This window comes from Chiloscyllium plagiosum, unplaced genomic scaffold (genome assembly GCF_037043375.1).
Source record: "Chiloscyllium plagiosum isolate Xiang-an unplaced genomic scaffold, Cpla_swu_hap1 HiC_scaffold_2, whole genome shotgun sequence".
Lineage (NCBI taxonomy): Eukaryota > Metazoa > Chordata > Chondrichthyes > Orectolobiformes > Hemiscylliidae > Chiloscyllium > Chiloscyllium plagiosum.
The window spans coordinates 160064876-160080232 of record NW_028270140.1 but is presented as its reverse complement, the minus strand read 5'-3'; the positions used below and the strand labels follow the sequence as shown (position 1 = coordinate 160080232).

The window sequence follows — 15357 nt, the reverse complement described above, 5'->3', positions numbered from 1 at the left end:
GTACCCAACATTGGGGGATTTTGACTGACACATGGATAATAAATGCGTTACTCTGCCAACAGTACAAACCACACCTGTCAGTCCTCCTCCAGTCCAGCTTGTTCCTCCAGATGTGTTCATGAACCTTCGGTTCCCTAATGAAGTGTGTCAGAAACCCCTCCTCATACCGACTTCTCATGAGGCACCTGACCAAGTAAGTGTAAAGAATGCATTATGTTTCAGTAAATGTTCAGGTGCAGTGCAGTGGGCTGGTATGAGGCACTGGGGACTGTTTTCCTGTTTGAAGATCAGCGCTGCATCTCACAAACTGCAAGATCTGCACAAAATGCAAGTGTACTGCTCATGGTGCAACAGGGTTAAAGCCTGAAAGGAAACCTGTTTGAGGTCTGTGGTGTCTGCAATGTCGAATAAACTCAGTGTCTCGAAAGAAGTCCGGAAAGGCTGATGGCTCGAACTCAGTGTTGACGAACAGAGAATTCAGGAGAAACTCAGCTGGTCTGGCAGCATCTGTGAAAAGGGAGAAGCGTTAATGTTTTGAATCCAGTATGACTCTTTAGAACATCATTATCTGACCTCCCTACTCAGCATTGCTGCCTGTGTTCAGGTTTAAATTTGCCAAAAAGTCCAGAGTTACATTAAAACCCAAACTTCCAATTTTTCCGAGACCCAAAGGCTAGGATAGGTAGATTCTTGATTAGTCGGGATTATAGAGAAAGGACAGGAAAGTGGGTGTGAGGAATGTCAGGTCAGCCATGGTCCTATTGAACTGTGGAACAGGCTCGAAGGGCCGAATGGCTGCCTCCTGCTTCTACTCCTTATGTTCTTATGGACTCATATTCATAAGAGATTGTAATGTATATTTGCAATTGCTGTGTGATTCTTCAGTAGGGGTGCCCTGGAAAATGGAATCTTGTTTGCTTGAAGGTGAGGTTGGGGAGGAGACTATCAGGGTAAATTGAACAGGCTCTCTGATTGGTCATGCTGAAGGAGAGTGATGGGACTGGGGGAGAAGGAGAAAAGGTGGGGTTGTACAAACCTCAAACAGAGTCGGGGGGTAATACAGAGTGAGCAGGCTTGTTCCATCCTCTCTCAAAAAATAAACCTCTTGTTGTTTTCATTGGTCCTCACAGGCTTTGTCTGGTCACAAGTTCCTCAATGTTATTGACATTGATGCTGGGGAATTACTGACGAGCCTTCCAGGCTGTACAAGTGTGACTGAGCTGCTACCTTCATCAGATAAAGAGGAGATATCTGTACCTGGACTGCACCTCATGGCTGCCTCCGTCACAAATGCTGTACATCCAGCTGTTTGCCAGCAACAAGGTGAGGACTGATTTTGTGCAAATTGATAGCAACTTTTGGAGGGGGAATGATTCAGCTCTGTATGCGCTAGAAACACGACAGACCATACTGGAATAATCACTGCTACTTTGTAGGTAAATGTTCATGTCTTGGTCAAGTAATAAACACTGGGGTTGGAAGGGGTGGGTAAAGACTGATGACATCAAGGTTACATTACAATACACTAAATGGATAAGGTACTCTAGAATGAGTAATCAATTTATAAATTGGATAGGCCAGTCCATGATGGAAGTTAAGGCAGGCAAATATAAAGTGTTTTTCCACGGAAGGAGAAAATCAGCAAGGCATGTCCAGAATGAAGCTGGAAGAACTTCACAGCTTGAAACACTCCCCATAACTCACCCAATATAGAGGAATGGTCAGCAACGAAATCAGCAGAACAAGTGTTGCCTGCTCATGGTGTTGATGACCCCTCCCAGCATTTCACTGATGATCAAGAATAGGTGGTTAATAGCCAGGTTGGATTTGTTTTTTGTGGACAGGATATCCGGAGGAATTTTCCACATTTCTGCCAGTGTTAGAGTTATACTGACACCTGTGTGACAGGCATGTTACTTACCACTTATCTAGCCAAGCCTAGATACTGCCCAGCTCTTGCTGCATATGGGCACAAACTGCATCAGTCTCTGAGGAGGCATGAGTGATGCTGAATAGTGTGCAGTCATCACAAACACTCCCACTTATGACCTTTTGATGGACGGAATGTCATTGAAAAGCAGCATGTGATGGAATACTCCACACTGGCCTGGATGGATACAGCTCCAACAAGAAGCTTGACACCATCCAGGATAAAGCAGCCCATTTGATTGGGACCACATCCACAAACATCCAGTCCCTCCACCACCGACACTCAGTAGCAGCAGTGTGTACAAGATGTATTGCAGGAATTCACCAAGTCTACTGTGAAAACACTTTCAAAACCAGCCCCTCCACCACTGTGGTGAACAGGGGCAACAGATACGTGGGAACTCCATCATGTGCAAGGTCCCCTCCAAGTCACTCCCCATCCTGACCTGGAAATATATTGCTGTTCCTTCACTGTTGCCAGGTCAAATTCCTGGAGCTGTTGAAGTGGTTATGGAGGCACATGGGATACTTGCTTTGATTAGTTGAGACATCGAGTTGAAGAGCAGGGAGGTTAATGCTGGAACTGTCTAAAATGTTGGTTAGCTCACAGCGAGAGTATTGTGTGTGGTTCTGGAATCGACATTGTAGGAGGGATGTGATAGGACAGGATCCAGAGGAAACTTTACCAGGATGCTGCTGGGGCTGGAGAGTTTTAGTTATGAAAACAGATTGGATTGACTTGGAGTAGAGAAGTCTGAGGGGGATGTGATTGAGCTGTATAAAATTATGGGGGACATAGATAGGGTAAACAGGAAGGAACCTTTCCCTTTGGAGGGATTAATGACTATGGGGGCACACCTTTAAGGTGAGGGACAGGAAATTTGGATAAGATATGAGGACTTTTTTTTATTCGGAAGGTGGTGGGAACTCATTGCTTATCAGAGTGGCAGGGGCAGAAACTCTTATAACAGTTAAGAAACATGTTCATGTACGCTTTTGATGCCAGGGCATAGAAGGCTATGGGCCACGTGCTGGAAAATGGGACGGAATAGTTAGGTGGCTGCTTTTGAGCAGTGTGATACGATGAGCTGGAGAGCCTTTTTCTGTTCTGTAGATCTCTATGATTCCCTCCCTATTAGCTCTGTGAGTCTAACTACACCTAATGGTGTGCAGCGATTCCAGAACTCCCCACTGCTTTCTCAAGGGAACCTAGGGATGGGCAGTGAATGCCGGCCCAGTCAGCGACAGAAATTGATAAATGTTTAATTTATTAAATTGTAAGGGAGCAGGGGGTGTGGAGAGACAGCAGAAATATGAGATTGAGGATTAGCCATGATCATATTGAAAGGTGGAGCAGGCCCAGTGGGCTGAATGGCCGACTCCTGCTCCTAGTTTCTGTTGTTCTCTGTTTCTATCACATCCTATGAACAAATAAAGAAAAACTGCTGAAGGTGGGTGTCCTCAGTATGCTGACAAACTCGGGCAGTAGTGTCTGAGGATTGGGATATTTGACATCCAAGGTTATCTTCCTTTTCCCTTTGTATTGAACTTGTCTCTATTTACTGTGTGTCCTCATGGTGAGGACTGCAAGCATAATTATAAACAAAGTAAGAGCAGGCTGGGGACTTGCCCATGCCCAAGGATTGTGCCCACCACACAGAATCAATTCATTATAGAGAGACCTGGTGAAATGCTTTAATTAAAAGATTGGGCAGAGATCTGAAAAAAGCCCGGAGCACAGGGAGCGTAATGTTGTGGAATTCACCTCCTAAGTTCACGATTTCGGCAGAATTGTGTGAGTGTTCGTTAGTCGAGGATTAGTGGAAACGATGCTGAAGCGCTTTGGAAGCAGAGTGGGTATTTGTCAATGTGGAGGGCAAACACCAACACAGATTGGAGGACCAAGTTTCTGTTAGTGTGCAAAAGTTGTGTGCAGTGCTGTTAACAATGAGTGAGCCAGTGTGAACTGCTACCAATTCCTCATGAGGCAGGAGTTTGACGTGAGGCCTGGGGAGGAGAGCTTTCCATTTACTGACTACAGGTTTGACATTTCATTACCAGGGAGCCGGGCCCTCAGCCCAGTACAGCCCCAGAGTGAAGATTGGAAGCAGCAGCTGCTGGAAGATGATCTCACACAAAGACTCTTGCAGCAGGAGAGTACCCGTGTCTGGACACCTCCACAAACCTCTGCCCACATGGTGGGCACAAGGCAGACCCGGGCACAACTCAGTGAAATGGCACACCAGCTGAGTGCCCTGCAAGATATGGCAGAGAACATGGAACAAGACTTTGCCAATACTAAGTTGGTAAGGGTTCAAAGTCTGCTAAAAGTGACATGTTCCCAACTCATGTACGAGAGACAGATGTTTGGGACAATGAACTATAACCAGAGCATTCATCATCATTGGTGTTCCCTCACAGATGAGGATGACTCCCTTCCCCTCTCAGGGGAATCTAATGGTGGCTGTACAGACTGATACAGCTAAAACAGGCTCTGCTACACTTGGGGCAGATAATGGTCACAGGAAGGGGTTGGCGGGGCACTGGTGTGGCAGTGCACTCCTTATGCTGTTCTCCCCGGCTTCCACTTTTTCCCAACAGCAAGTCTCGAGGGGCTCGCACCTTCTCAGATGCTCCTCCTCCACTTCGGATGGTCTGGGGCCAGCGATTCCCAGGTGTAGGTGGGAATGCTGCATTTCCCCAGTGAGGCATTGAGAGTATAACTGAAGCACTTCCTCTGTCCAGCTGGGGCTCTCCTGGTGTAGTGGAGCTGGCATTAGAGCACCTGTCCATTGACAGCTGAGTCCCCGAAGCTGGTAATAATGAACGGTGATAAGTATGGTGCTGGAAAAACACAGCCGGTCAGGCAGCATCTGAGGAGCAGAAGAATCGACGTTTCGGGCATAAGCCCTTCATCAGGAGCCCTTCAGGCTTATGCCCGAAACATTGATTCTCCTGCTTCTTGGATGCTACCTGACCTGTTGCGCTTTTCTAGCACCACACTCTCGATTCTGATCTTCAGCATCTGCAGCCCTCACTCTCTCCCAATAATAAACAGTGAAACTCGAAACAGTGAGACTGTTCCAAACAATCTCCAAACTCAAACTGCTGGTCAAATATTCCACTGATACACTTTAGGAAGGAGATGGAAGCATTAGAGAATTGTTTGAGAATAAAATCTCACATCCCTCGAGCCAGTTCCAAGCATGGATGGGAGAAGCTGGGACTGTTCTCATTCAGGATGTAAGGGTGGGGAGATTTGATGAAGGTGTTCAACACCATGAGTGATCTGAACAGAATTGTTTGGTAATACCTGTTCCCAGTTGTGGGAGGAGGACGAGGGTTCCGATTTAAGATGTTTGGCAAAAGCAACAGGGATGACATGAGAAGAAACACAGTAAACGTGGTGGAAGCAGATTCAATCCAAGTTTTCCGAAGGGAATCGGATGATGATCTGACGAGAAAGGATCTATAGGAACAGATGGAGGAGTGGGCCGTGGTGTGTTGCTGTCTTGCAGAAAGCCAGAATGAACAGCCCCCTGAGCTGGAACCAATTCTGCTTCTCCTTCCCCTTCCCAGCTGACTCCATCACTCCTCCTCTGATATCGGGTCTGATTGTCTTCTCCTTGATATTGCCTGGACTAATCCTTACCTACCATATCCTGACAGCTTATAAATACCATTGAGCATCTGCACAGCGCCATGAAGCCTGAGGAGCAAGTGGAAAGTTCCAGAACCTGCAGCCTTTCTCCTCTGGATGCAGGTATGATGGCAGTTTGATTACTTTTCCTAGATTAACTGTGTTGAAGAAGGGACACTTAAAATTAGCTGTGTGTAAAAGGAATGAGGAAGGTCAGAGAGGAAGAGTTTACTGATGATAGCTTTTGATGAATGTGTGGATAGGATGGATATCATTCAGTTTCCAGATAACTGCAGAACGGGAATGCCCAGTTGATAGAGAGATGAATATTACACAGGGGACACCCCGTTCCTCTTATGGTCATGTCACGGGGTCTTTCATGAGGTTTCAGTTTCAAAACATGGCACCTCAAGCAGTCCACCTCTCTCCAAACACTTGCACAAGGGAGGAAGCCAGATGGGCGGGCATTTGGTTTATTATTTGAACGGTTGTGGGGTAACAGCAAGGTCAGCATTTTTTTCCCTGATTACACTTGAACTGAAAGGCTCCCTCTGTCATTTCAGAGGGCAATTTAGAATCAACCGCATTACTGTTGGTCTGATGCACTGCAGAAATTCACCAGAGATCCTTAGACACCAATTTCCAAACCCACAGCCACTTCCACCTAAAAGGACAAAGGCAGCAGATACATGGAACACCACCTCATGTGAGCTTAAAGCAGTTCAGCAGGGGCAGTAGTCTCAGTGTCTTTGTTCAATAGCAACACAGCATAACTTAGGTAGAGTGAGTTCACTTCTGGTGTGTCAGGGGAGTGAGATGGCCTCTATTTTAATGCCAGATGCATGAGAGGGAAGGCAGATGAGTTTCAGATACAGATTGACACATGGAACTGCAAGGAGAAAGTGAGGTCTGCAGATGCTGGAAATCAGAGTTGAGTGTGTGTTGCTGGAAAAGCACAGCAGGTCAGGCGGTATCCAAGGAGCAGGAGAATCGACGTTTCAGGCCAGAGCCCTTCATGTGGCTGGGAATGAGGCTGGGAGCCTCGGGGATGGAGCGATAAATGGGAGAGGGTGGGGCTGGGGAGAAGGTAGCTAAGAGTGCAAAGGTGAATGGGGGTGGGGGTAAAGGTCGGGGAGGAGGGTGGAGCGGATAGGTGGGAAGGAAGATTGACAGGTGGGAGAGGTCATGAGGACGGTGCTGAGCTGGACGTTTGGAACTGGGGTAAGGTGGGGGGAGGGGAATGAGGACACTGGTGAAGTCAACCTTGATGCGATTCACCAGTTTCCTCATTTCCCCTCCTCACCCCTCCCCCCCTTACCCTAGTCAATCTTCCTTCCCACCTATCCACTCCACCCTCCTCCCCGACCTATCACCTTTACCCTCACCCCCATTCACCTATTGCACTCTCAGCTACCTTCTTCCCAGCCCCACCCGCTCCCAATTTATCTCTCTACCCCCAAGGCTCCCAGTCTCATTCCTGATGAAGGGTTCTGGCCCGAAACATCAATTCTCCTGCTCCTTGGATACTGCCCGACCTGCCGTGCTTTTCCAGCACCACAGTCTTGACATGGAACTGCAATGTTGTTGCCACGTCAAGTGTGTGTTTCAGGGAGGGGCAGGCCTGACAACTCAACATTGTGGGTGCGAGAGTGTTCAGGCAGGACAGAGGAGGTGCTGTTACAGTATTAGTTAAGGAGGTCATTACTGCAGTAAGGGGGGGCTGATATCATGGAGGGGTCGTCAAATAAGGTTTTCTGTGTAGAGCTTAGGGATAAAAAGGGGGCAGTGACATTCCTGGGGTGTGTATTATAGAGCCCCCAAACAGTCAGTGAACAATACAGGGGCAGATATGGAGACAATGCACTGAGACATGTAAAAATACAAACAAGATCATTATATTATTTCAATTACCCCATCGGGATAACCATAATATAAAAGGCTTGGACAGAGCAGATTCCCTGAAATGTGTTCAGGAGAGTTGTTTATGTCACTGTGTAGACGATCTAACAAGGGAGGGTACAGTGCTGCACCGAACTCTGGGGAATGAAGGCGGGCAGCTGTTGGAGGGACAATGAGGGGAACGTTTCAGTGATAGTGATGGTGTAGATTTATTATGGAGAACGAAAAGGATTGGGGGAAGGCAGATTTTATTAAAATAAGTCCACACCTGGCCAAAATGAACTGGAAACAGTTACATGAGGGTAACTGTACAGTGGGAGGGTTCCAAAAGGAGCAGGGAGAGTACAGGGCCAACAGGAGGGAGCAACATACCCAGAGAACCCTGGAGTTCAGGGAATGTTCAGGACTGCATGAAAAGGGAAAATAGAGATGGATAACAGGTACAGAGGGAGTAAAACAACGGAATCTCTAGAGGAATATAGGAAGTGTAGGGGGATCTTAGAAAAGCAATTAGGAGAGCCAGGAGGGTGTATGCAAAAACACTGGAAAGCAAGGTTAGGGAGAATGTGGATACCAAGGGGAAGAGAATAACCAGGGAAAGAGACAGGCCTGAAGGAGGTGGCTCGAGAAATCGTGGCTGCGTTAGTGATTATTTTCCAGAGTTCGATAGATTCGGGATCAGTTCCTGCGGATTGGAGGGTGGCTAATGTTGTACCACTTTTTAAGAAAGGTGGGAGAGAGAAAGCAGGAAATTATAGACCAGTTAGTCTGACCTCAGTGGTGGGAAAGATGCTGGAGTGTATTATAAAGGATGAAATTACGACACATCTGGATAGTAGTAACAGGATAGGTCAGAGTCAGCATGGATTTATGAAGGAGAAATCATGCTTGACTAATCTTCTGGAATTTTTTGAGGATATAACTCTGAAGATGGACGAGGGAGATCCAGTAGTTGTAGTGTACCTGGACTTTCAGAAAGCTTTTGATAAAGTCCCACATAGGAGGTTAGTGAGCAAAATTGGTCAGGTAGGCAGATCAGAGGCAGATGGAATTAAACCCTGAGAAATGGGAGGGGATGCACTTTGGAAGAAGGAACAAGACAAGGGAGTCCTCAGTGAATGATAGGACAGCGGGAAGCTCAAAGGAACAGAGAGACCTTGGGGTGTTTGTCCACAGACCCCTGGAGGTGGTAGGACAGGTTAATAGGGTGGTTAAGGCAGCCATGGGGATACTTGCCTTTATCAGTCGAGGCTTGTATGATCAGAGCAGGGAGGTTCTGGTGGAGCTGTACAGGAGTTTGGGGAGGCCACAGCTGGAGGACTGTGTGCAGTTTCTGGTGCCCACACTATAGGAAGGATGTGATTGTACTGGGAGGGGGTACAGAGGGGATTCACCAGGGTACTGCCTGGGCTGGAGCAGGTTAGTGATGAAGACAGGCTGGAGAAGCTCAGGGTGGTTTCTTTAGAGCAGAGAAGGCTGAGGGGGGAACCTGATCGAGGTGGATAAGATTATGAGGGGCTTGGACGGGGGGGGGGGAATAGAAAGCAGCTGTTCCCCCTTAATCACAGGGACAATAACAAGGCAGAAATTGCTGGAAAAGTTCTGTAGGTCTGGCAGCATCTATGGTGAGAAATCAAGTTAACATTTTGAGTCCAGTGAGCCTTCTTCAGAATTCTAAGCATCACTCGACCCAAAACATTAACTCTGATTCCTCTCCACAGACGCTGCCAGACCTACAGAACTTTTCCAACAATTTGTTTTTGTTTCTGATTTCCAGCATCAACAATTCTTTTGGGCATAATAAAGTGAAAGACAGGAGGTTTCTCAGGGAATTGAGAAAATCCTTTTTCACTGAGAAGTTACTGGGGGTCTGGAATGCCTTGCCTGGCAGAGGGGTTGAGGTGGGAAACGTTACAACCTTTAAAAAGTACTCTGATATGCATTTGAAATGTCTTCGCGTCCAAGGCTATGGGCCTAATGCTGAATAATGAGACTCGTGTGTGCAGTAAAGATTCGATGGGCAGAAGGGCCTTTTTCTGTCCTGTACGATTCTATGATTCTCTAAGAGGTCTCAATCACCATTCTTACTTGGAATGAAAGTGCCTCCCAACAGCACAGTGGTGTCTTACACCCCAGGGGCTCCACAGGTTTAAGAAGGCAGCTCATCACCGCCTTCCCAACAGCAATTAAGAATGGGCAGTAATGGTTACAGTAATGGTCCTCTCTATCTCCTGATTACAATAAAACAAAACATTCCCAGGAAATTCATGCTCTTGAGAGCATTGCCCCGGACCCACAGGTCACTGCTATATCGGCAGCGTGCTGTCAGCTGCTTTCACAGCAAAACTGATGATCTCCTTCTGTCTTTGCCTTTACAGTCAGTGCCGATCAGAAGGACAGAGCTCAGGAGCGGTGTGTGAGTGCTACTGCAGGATTTCGTGTGTGTGCGGACTGGCATTGTCGCTCTCCCCGACTCGGTGCTGAGGACGGAGCTGAGGAGCAGTGTTATCCAAAGGCTAACGCGACTGCGAGATCACCCATGAGCCCAGATTGGCACCGACGCACACCCCCTCTCGCTGTCAGGGACTTGCACCTGTCTCCCGGTACTGCTGTGATTTGTTCTCAGTAGATGGGCACTCTGGCAGAATGAGGGGTGCAGGCTGTACAGGCAGGGCACCTGAGGGGCTGAGTGTGAGCTGGGCACAGGCAGTGAGTGTGAGCCAGACACTGAGGGGCAGTGAATGTGAGCTGGGCATGGGCAGTGAGTGTGAGCTGGGCACTGAGGGGCAGTGAGTGTGAGTTGGGAACGGGCAGTGAGTGTGAGCTGGGCACGGGCAGTGAGTGTGAGCTGGGCACTGAGGGGCAGTGAGTGTGAGCTGGGCACGGGCAGTGAGTGTGAGCTAGGCACTGAGGGGCAGTGAGTGTGAGCTAGACACTGAGGGTCAGTGAATGTGAGCTGGGCACAGGGGCAGTGAGTGTGGGCTGGGCACGGGCAGTGAGTGTGAGCTGGGCACTGAGGGTCAGTGAATGTGAGCTGGGCACTGGGGGCAGTGAGTGTGAACTGGGCAGGGCAGTGAGTGTGAGCTGGGCACTGAGGGACAGTGAGTGTGAGCTGGGCACTGAGGAGCAGTGAGTGTGAGTCAGGCACTAAGGGGCAGTGTGTCTGAGCTGGGCAGGGGCAGTGAGTGTGGCATGCTGATTGGCCATTTACAGTCAAGTCAGACTCACATTGGGCCTCTCTTAGCCGTGAATTGTGAACTCTTAGCCGTTTTAATCTGCATCAAACCAGTCACAAGCTGTGCTGAATATGACATCGCTAAATACAAAAAACAACAGATCCTGTCTCCATTGCTTTCTGAGGCAGAGGGTCCCAAAATCACACAAAACCTTTCGCAAAACATTCCTCCGAAATGTGACCCACTTGGAAAAGTGCATTGATACTCGAAGCCAGGATAATTGAAGCAGTGTCACTCCTCACTGAGATTACATGCTGGAAATCGATCCCCACTATTCCCAGAATTATCACAGAAGGTTTATCAATGTGTACAGAATTCCCCAATGTCCCTGTCTTTCAGATCCAGGTAGACAGAAATTATGAACCAGGTTTCTGTACTAAACAAGAATTACTCTTTACAAATAAATAGACTAGCTATAGGAAACAATAATGAACAATCATCATATAACTACTCGTTAAAACTCTAACCTCCTCGTAAACACCCCCCAATCTCACACAGATACACATATACACAGAAGGAACTTATTGTATATGTGCAGGGATAAACCACTGAGAAGGTTATTTTTCTTGTTAGGATTTGCTGCTTCTCAGTCTTTCTTCTCCTGGTATGTTCACTTGATTACAGAAGGCACAGGGCGACTAGTTCACAGATTGCAAAGTCTCTTAGCTACTCATTTAAAAGCCCAGTTACAATCACTGGGAGGGTAGTTTTCTTCAGGCTTCAGGGATTTTTTTTTTAACTGCACACCAAGGTGGAGATATCACCTCACTTCTGCATGTCAGAGGATTTCTGACCATTTTGTTGACATCCACAAGCTGTTCCTCTGCTTGGGAACCAATCATATCGTTGTTACCAGGTAGAACTCCTTTATCATCAACAATTGGTTGCCACTGCACAGACCAATCAACGACTTGTTCCTGGATGAATCTACCTTTTTACCCAGCCTCTGGCCCTAGCTCATCTTCAGGAAGCCCCTCCCACTGACTGAGCAAGCAGCTGTGTAAACAGCACTTACAGTGAGGGGCAGGCTGTTTGTTTTGGAAAGGTGCAGCAATCCCTCCCACAATCCTCGGGGTTTAGAAAACAGCCCTTTTCTCATTTCAGTCCACAACCCGACTTACAGAGACATAAAAGAGATACAGTCTTTACACTGGGATCATTATAAAAATTAGAGACTGAACTAAATTACTCAAAGTGCTTGATTTAGCTGATTAAGAAGCTCAGGTTAACAATAAACACTGACTCAACAAGAAACTATTATTTCTCACAACCTAATCAAAACATTTGTTTTACTATGGTTAGAACCATCAATTTATAATTCTAACTTATTCTTTTCCTTCTTAAACCCCAACAAACAGATGCAAATGTACACAGACAAACAGAAAAACATGGTGGAGAAAAATATATTAGGGAAATACAGATCAATAGTACAGTCCAGGGATTCATTTATGTTGTCCCTTTTAGGGTCATAGAGATGTACAGCATGGAAACAGACCCTTCGGTCCAACCCATCCATGCTGACAAAATATCCTAAATTAATCTAGTCCCATTTGCCAGCATGTAGCCCATATCCTTCTAAATTCTTCCTATTCATATACCCAGCCAGATGCTTTTTAAGTGTTGCAATTGTACCAGCCTCCATCACTTCCTCTGGCAGCTCATTCCATACACGTACCACCCTCTGCGTGAAAAAGTTGCCCCTTAGGTCCCTTTTATATCTTCCCCTCTCACCCTAAACCTATGCCCACCAGTTCTGGACTCCCCCACCCCAGGGAAAAGACTTTGTCTATTTATCCCCATTAGACATCCCATTCATCCTAGATATCAATCTAATAAACTTCTTCTGAACTCCCCAAAAGCATTTATATTTCTCTTTGAGAGAGACCGGTACTGCACACAGTGTTGGAGATGTGGGCACACCGTTGCCTGTGTAACTGAAGCACATCATATTCTTTTATGTTCAATTCCTCTTTTAATAAAGTATAACATCCCCCACATTCTCCCCGTATCTGTGTGGGTTTCCTCTGGGTGCTCCAGCTTCCAACCACAGTCCAAAGATATGCAGGTTAGGGTGGGTTAGCCATGCTAAATTACCCAGAGTGCCCAGGGATGTGCAGGTTAGAGTGGGTTAACCATGCTAAATTACCCAGAGTGCCTAGAGATGTGCAGGTTAGGGTGGGTTAGCCATGCTAAATTACCCAGAGTGCCCAGGGATGTGCAGGTTAGAGTGGGTTAGCCATGCTAAATTACCCAGAGTGCCTAGGGATGTGCAGGTTAGGGTGGGTTAGCCATGCTAAATTACCCACAGTGCCTAGGGATATGCAGGTTAGGGTGGGTTAGCCATGCTAAATTACCCAGAGTACCCAGGGATGTGCAGGTTAGGGTGGGTTAGCCATGCGAAATTACCCAGAGTGCCCAGGGATGTGCAGGTTAGAGTGGGTTAGCCATGCTAAATTACCCAGAGTGCCCAGGGATGTGCAGGTTAGAGTGGGTTAGCCGTGCTAAATTACCCAGGGGTGTGCAGGTTAGGGTGGGTTAGCCATGCTAAATTACCCAGAGTGCCCAGGGATGTGCAGGTTAGAGTGGGTTAGCCATGCTAAATTACCCAGGGGTGTGCAGGTTAGGGTGGGTTAGCCATGCTAAATTACCCAGGGGTGTGCAGGTTAGGGTGGGTTAGCCATGCTAAATTACCCAGAGTGCCCAGGGATGTGCAGGTTAGGGTGGGTTAGCCATGCTAAATTACCCAGAGTGCCCAGGGATGTGCAGGTTAGAGTGGGTTAGCCATGGAGAATGTAGCGTTTACAGGGATAAAGTAGGATAGGTGGGTCTGGGTGGGATGCTCTTCAGAAGGTCAGTGTGGACTCAATGGGCTAAATAGGATTCTATGATCCCATTAGCCTTCTCAATTGTAAACTCTCTACCCTGTTAATCTGCATCAAATGTTTCATACTGTATTGAATTATTAGAAGGAGCCACTGCACAGCTCCTGGGTTAAATTAAGTACAGTGAGCTACCAGACCCAGCCTGGGGATCTCCCCACTAATGACAGCTGTATAAACCCAGTCTCAATCACTCCTGACAGGGACAGAGAGAGTGTCTGACCCTCAACAGGTCAGTGTTAGCACAGTCTGAGAGACACAGCCTGTAACACGTTAAAAACTGAAATGTGATGAATTTTAATTCAAAATCTTCAGTTTAGTCGAGTCAGTTTCTTATGTGTTTATGCATCTTTCCACAGCTCGTAATCAACTGAGCAGAGAAACTGCAAGGTCAGTAGAACATTATATACTAACAGGGACTGTGCGTTATTCCCAGACAGACAGGGTCCATGTGTTAATCTGGGCCGACACCGCTCTGCGTTATTCCCGGACAGACTGGGTACACGTGTTATTCCTGGATTGCTGTGGGTCACGTACACGCTGTTTGTGCTTTGTAGTTTTCTTGGCTTCTGTCTGGGGAGGGAGCTAGTAGCTGTGCTGTAACCAGAGTGAGGTTCAGCCCTCTCCCAGCTTGGGACACTAATGTCTCCTATTTTGTATTTCCAGCTCACGGGATGATCCACTTCACCTCAGTGGACTCAGTGGGGTCAGTGACATTGTAGCTGAACTGTTTAATGAGGGAAAATTGTCCACGAAAGGCCTGGGCCTGTCTGAACAACAAATTGAGAAACTCTCCAGGTAGGGATTGCCAATGGCGTTTATTTGACATGTCCCACTGGCCAATGGGAATATAAGCTGCAAAACACATAATTCCAGTTCAGAAAGACAGCACAGTGGTTCAGTGGCGAGCACTGCCTGATAGCACCATGGACAATGGGTTCGATCCCAGCCTCAGGTGATTGTCTGTGTGGGGTTTGCACATTCTCCCCATGTCTCTCTGAGTTTCCTCCAGGTATTCCGGTTTCCTCCCACAGTCCAAAGATGTGCAGGTCAGGGTGGATTGGCCATGGGATAGGGTGGAGTTGTGGCTTTTCAGAGAGTCAGTGTGGATGGGCCGAATGACCTGCTTCCACACTGTAGCATTCCATGATTCTATATTAAATCTATATCAGCTAGCCCAATCTGGGAGTCCTTGACGGGACAGTGTAGAGAGAGCTTTATTCTCGATCCATCCCAGTGCTGTCCCTGTCCTGGGAGTGTTTGACGGGGATGGAGTTAAGGGAATATGCCTGATGGTATTTCCACATCCTGATTCTCCATGTTTCCACTCACACACTCACTTGTCCATTGTTTTGGGAATGTGCAGGTATTCTAAGCCTGCAAAACGAAGTGTGCAGGAACAGAAGGAGATTCAAGAATGGATGAAACACAAGAGGCAGCAGAGGTTTGCAACATATCGACAACACAGAGAAGATCTGAGGAGTAAGGAGCGATCACCGTACTGTGCCAAGGAGAGGCAGGTGAGAAGCCAGTTACTTTCCTGGTGCTCTGTGCATGTTGACAACCAGGAGCAGGGAACTCAGCCAAAGTCAGTTGTTTGGTTTATTCTGATAATCGTTTTCATTTTCATCACAGAAGAAAGTCACAAACAAAGAAATTAAACAACACCAGAAGCAGACTGCAGTAAACAAGAGGTAATTATTTAATACAGTGCTGCCTTCTACTCAGAGACTGACCGATTCACCGTGTATACCATACCCCGGAGACTGACCGA

General features: G+C 47.2%; 1 protein-coding gene across 2 annotated transcripts in view; it reads left to right on the top strand.

Annotated features, from left to right (window-relative positions):
- The window catches only part of cplane1 (ciliogenesis and planar polarity effector 1), an 885738-nt gene that overhangs the window by 845029 nt on the left and 25352 nt on the right, over positions 1-15357 (top strand). For both annotated transcript variants that reach the window (XM_087975286.1, XM_087975281.1), the window contains exons 40-48: positions 63-193; positions 1131-1323; positions 3991-4235; positions 5599-5692; positions 9847-10071; positions 13943-13973; positions 14250-14381; positions 14950-15103; positions 15219-15277. In XM_087975286.1, coding sequence (XP_087831412.1) covers positions 63-193; positions 1131-1323; positions 3991-4235; positions 5599-5692; positions 9847-10071; positions 13943-13973; positions 14250-14381; positions 14950-15103; positions 15219-15277 — 1264 coding nt within the window. The remainder of the gene's footprint in view (positions 1-62; positions 194-1130; positions 1324-3990; positions 4236-5598; positions 5693-9846; positions 10072-13942; positions 13974-14249; positions 14382-14949; positions 15104-15218; positions 15278-15357) is intronic.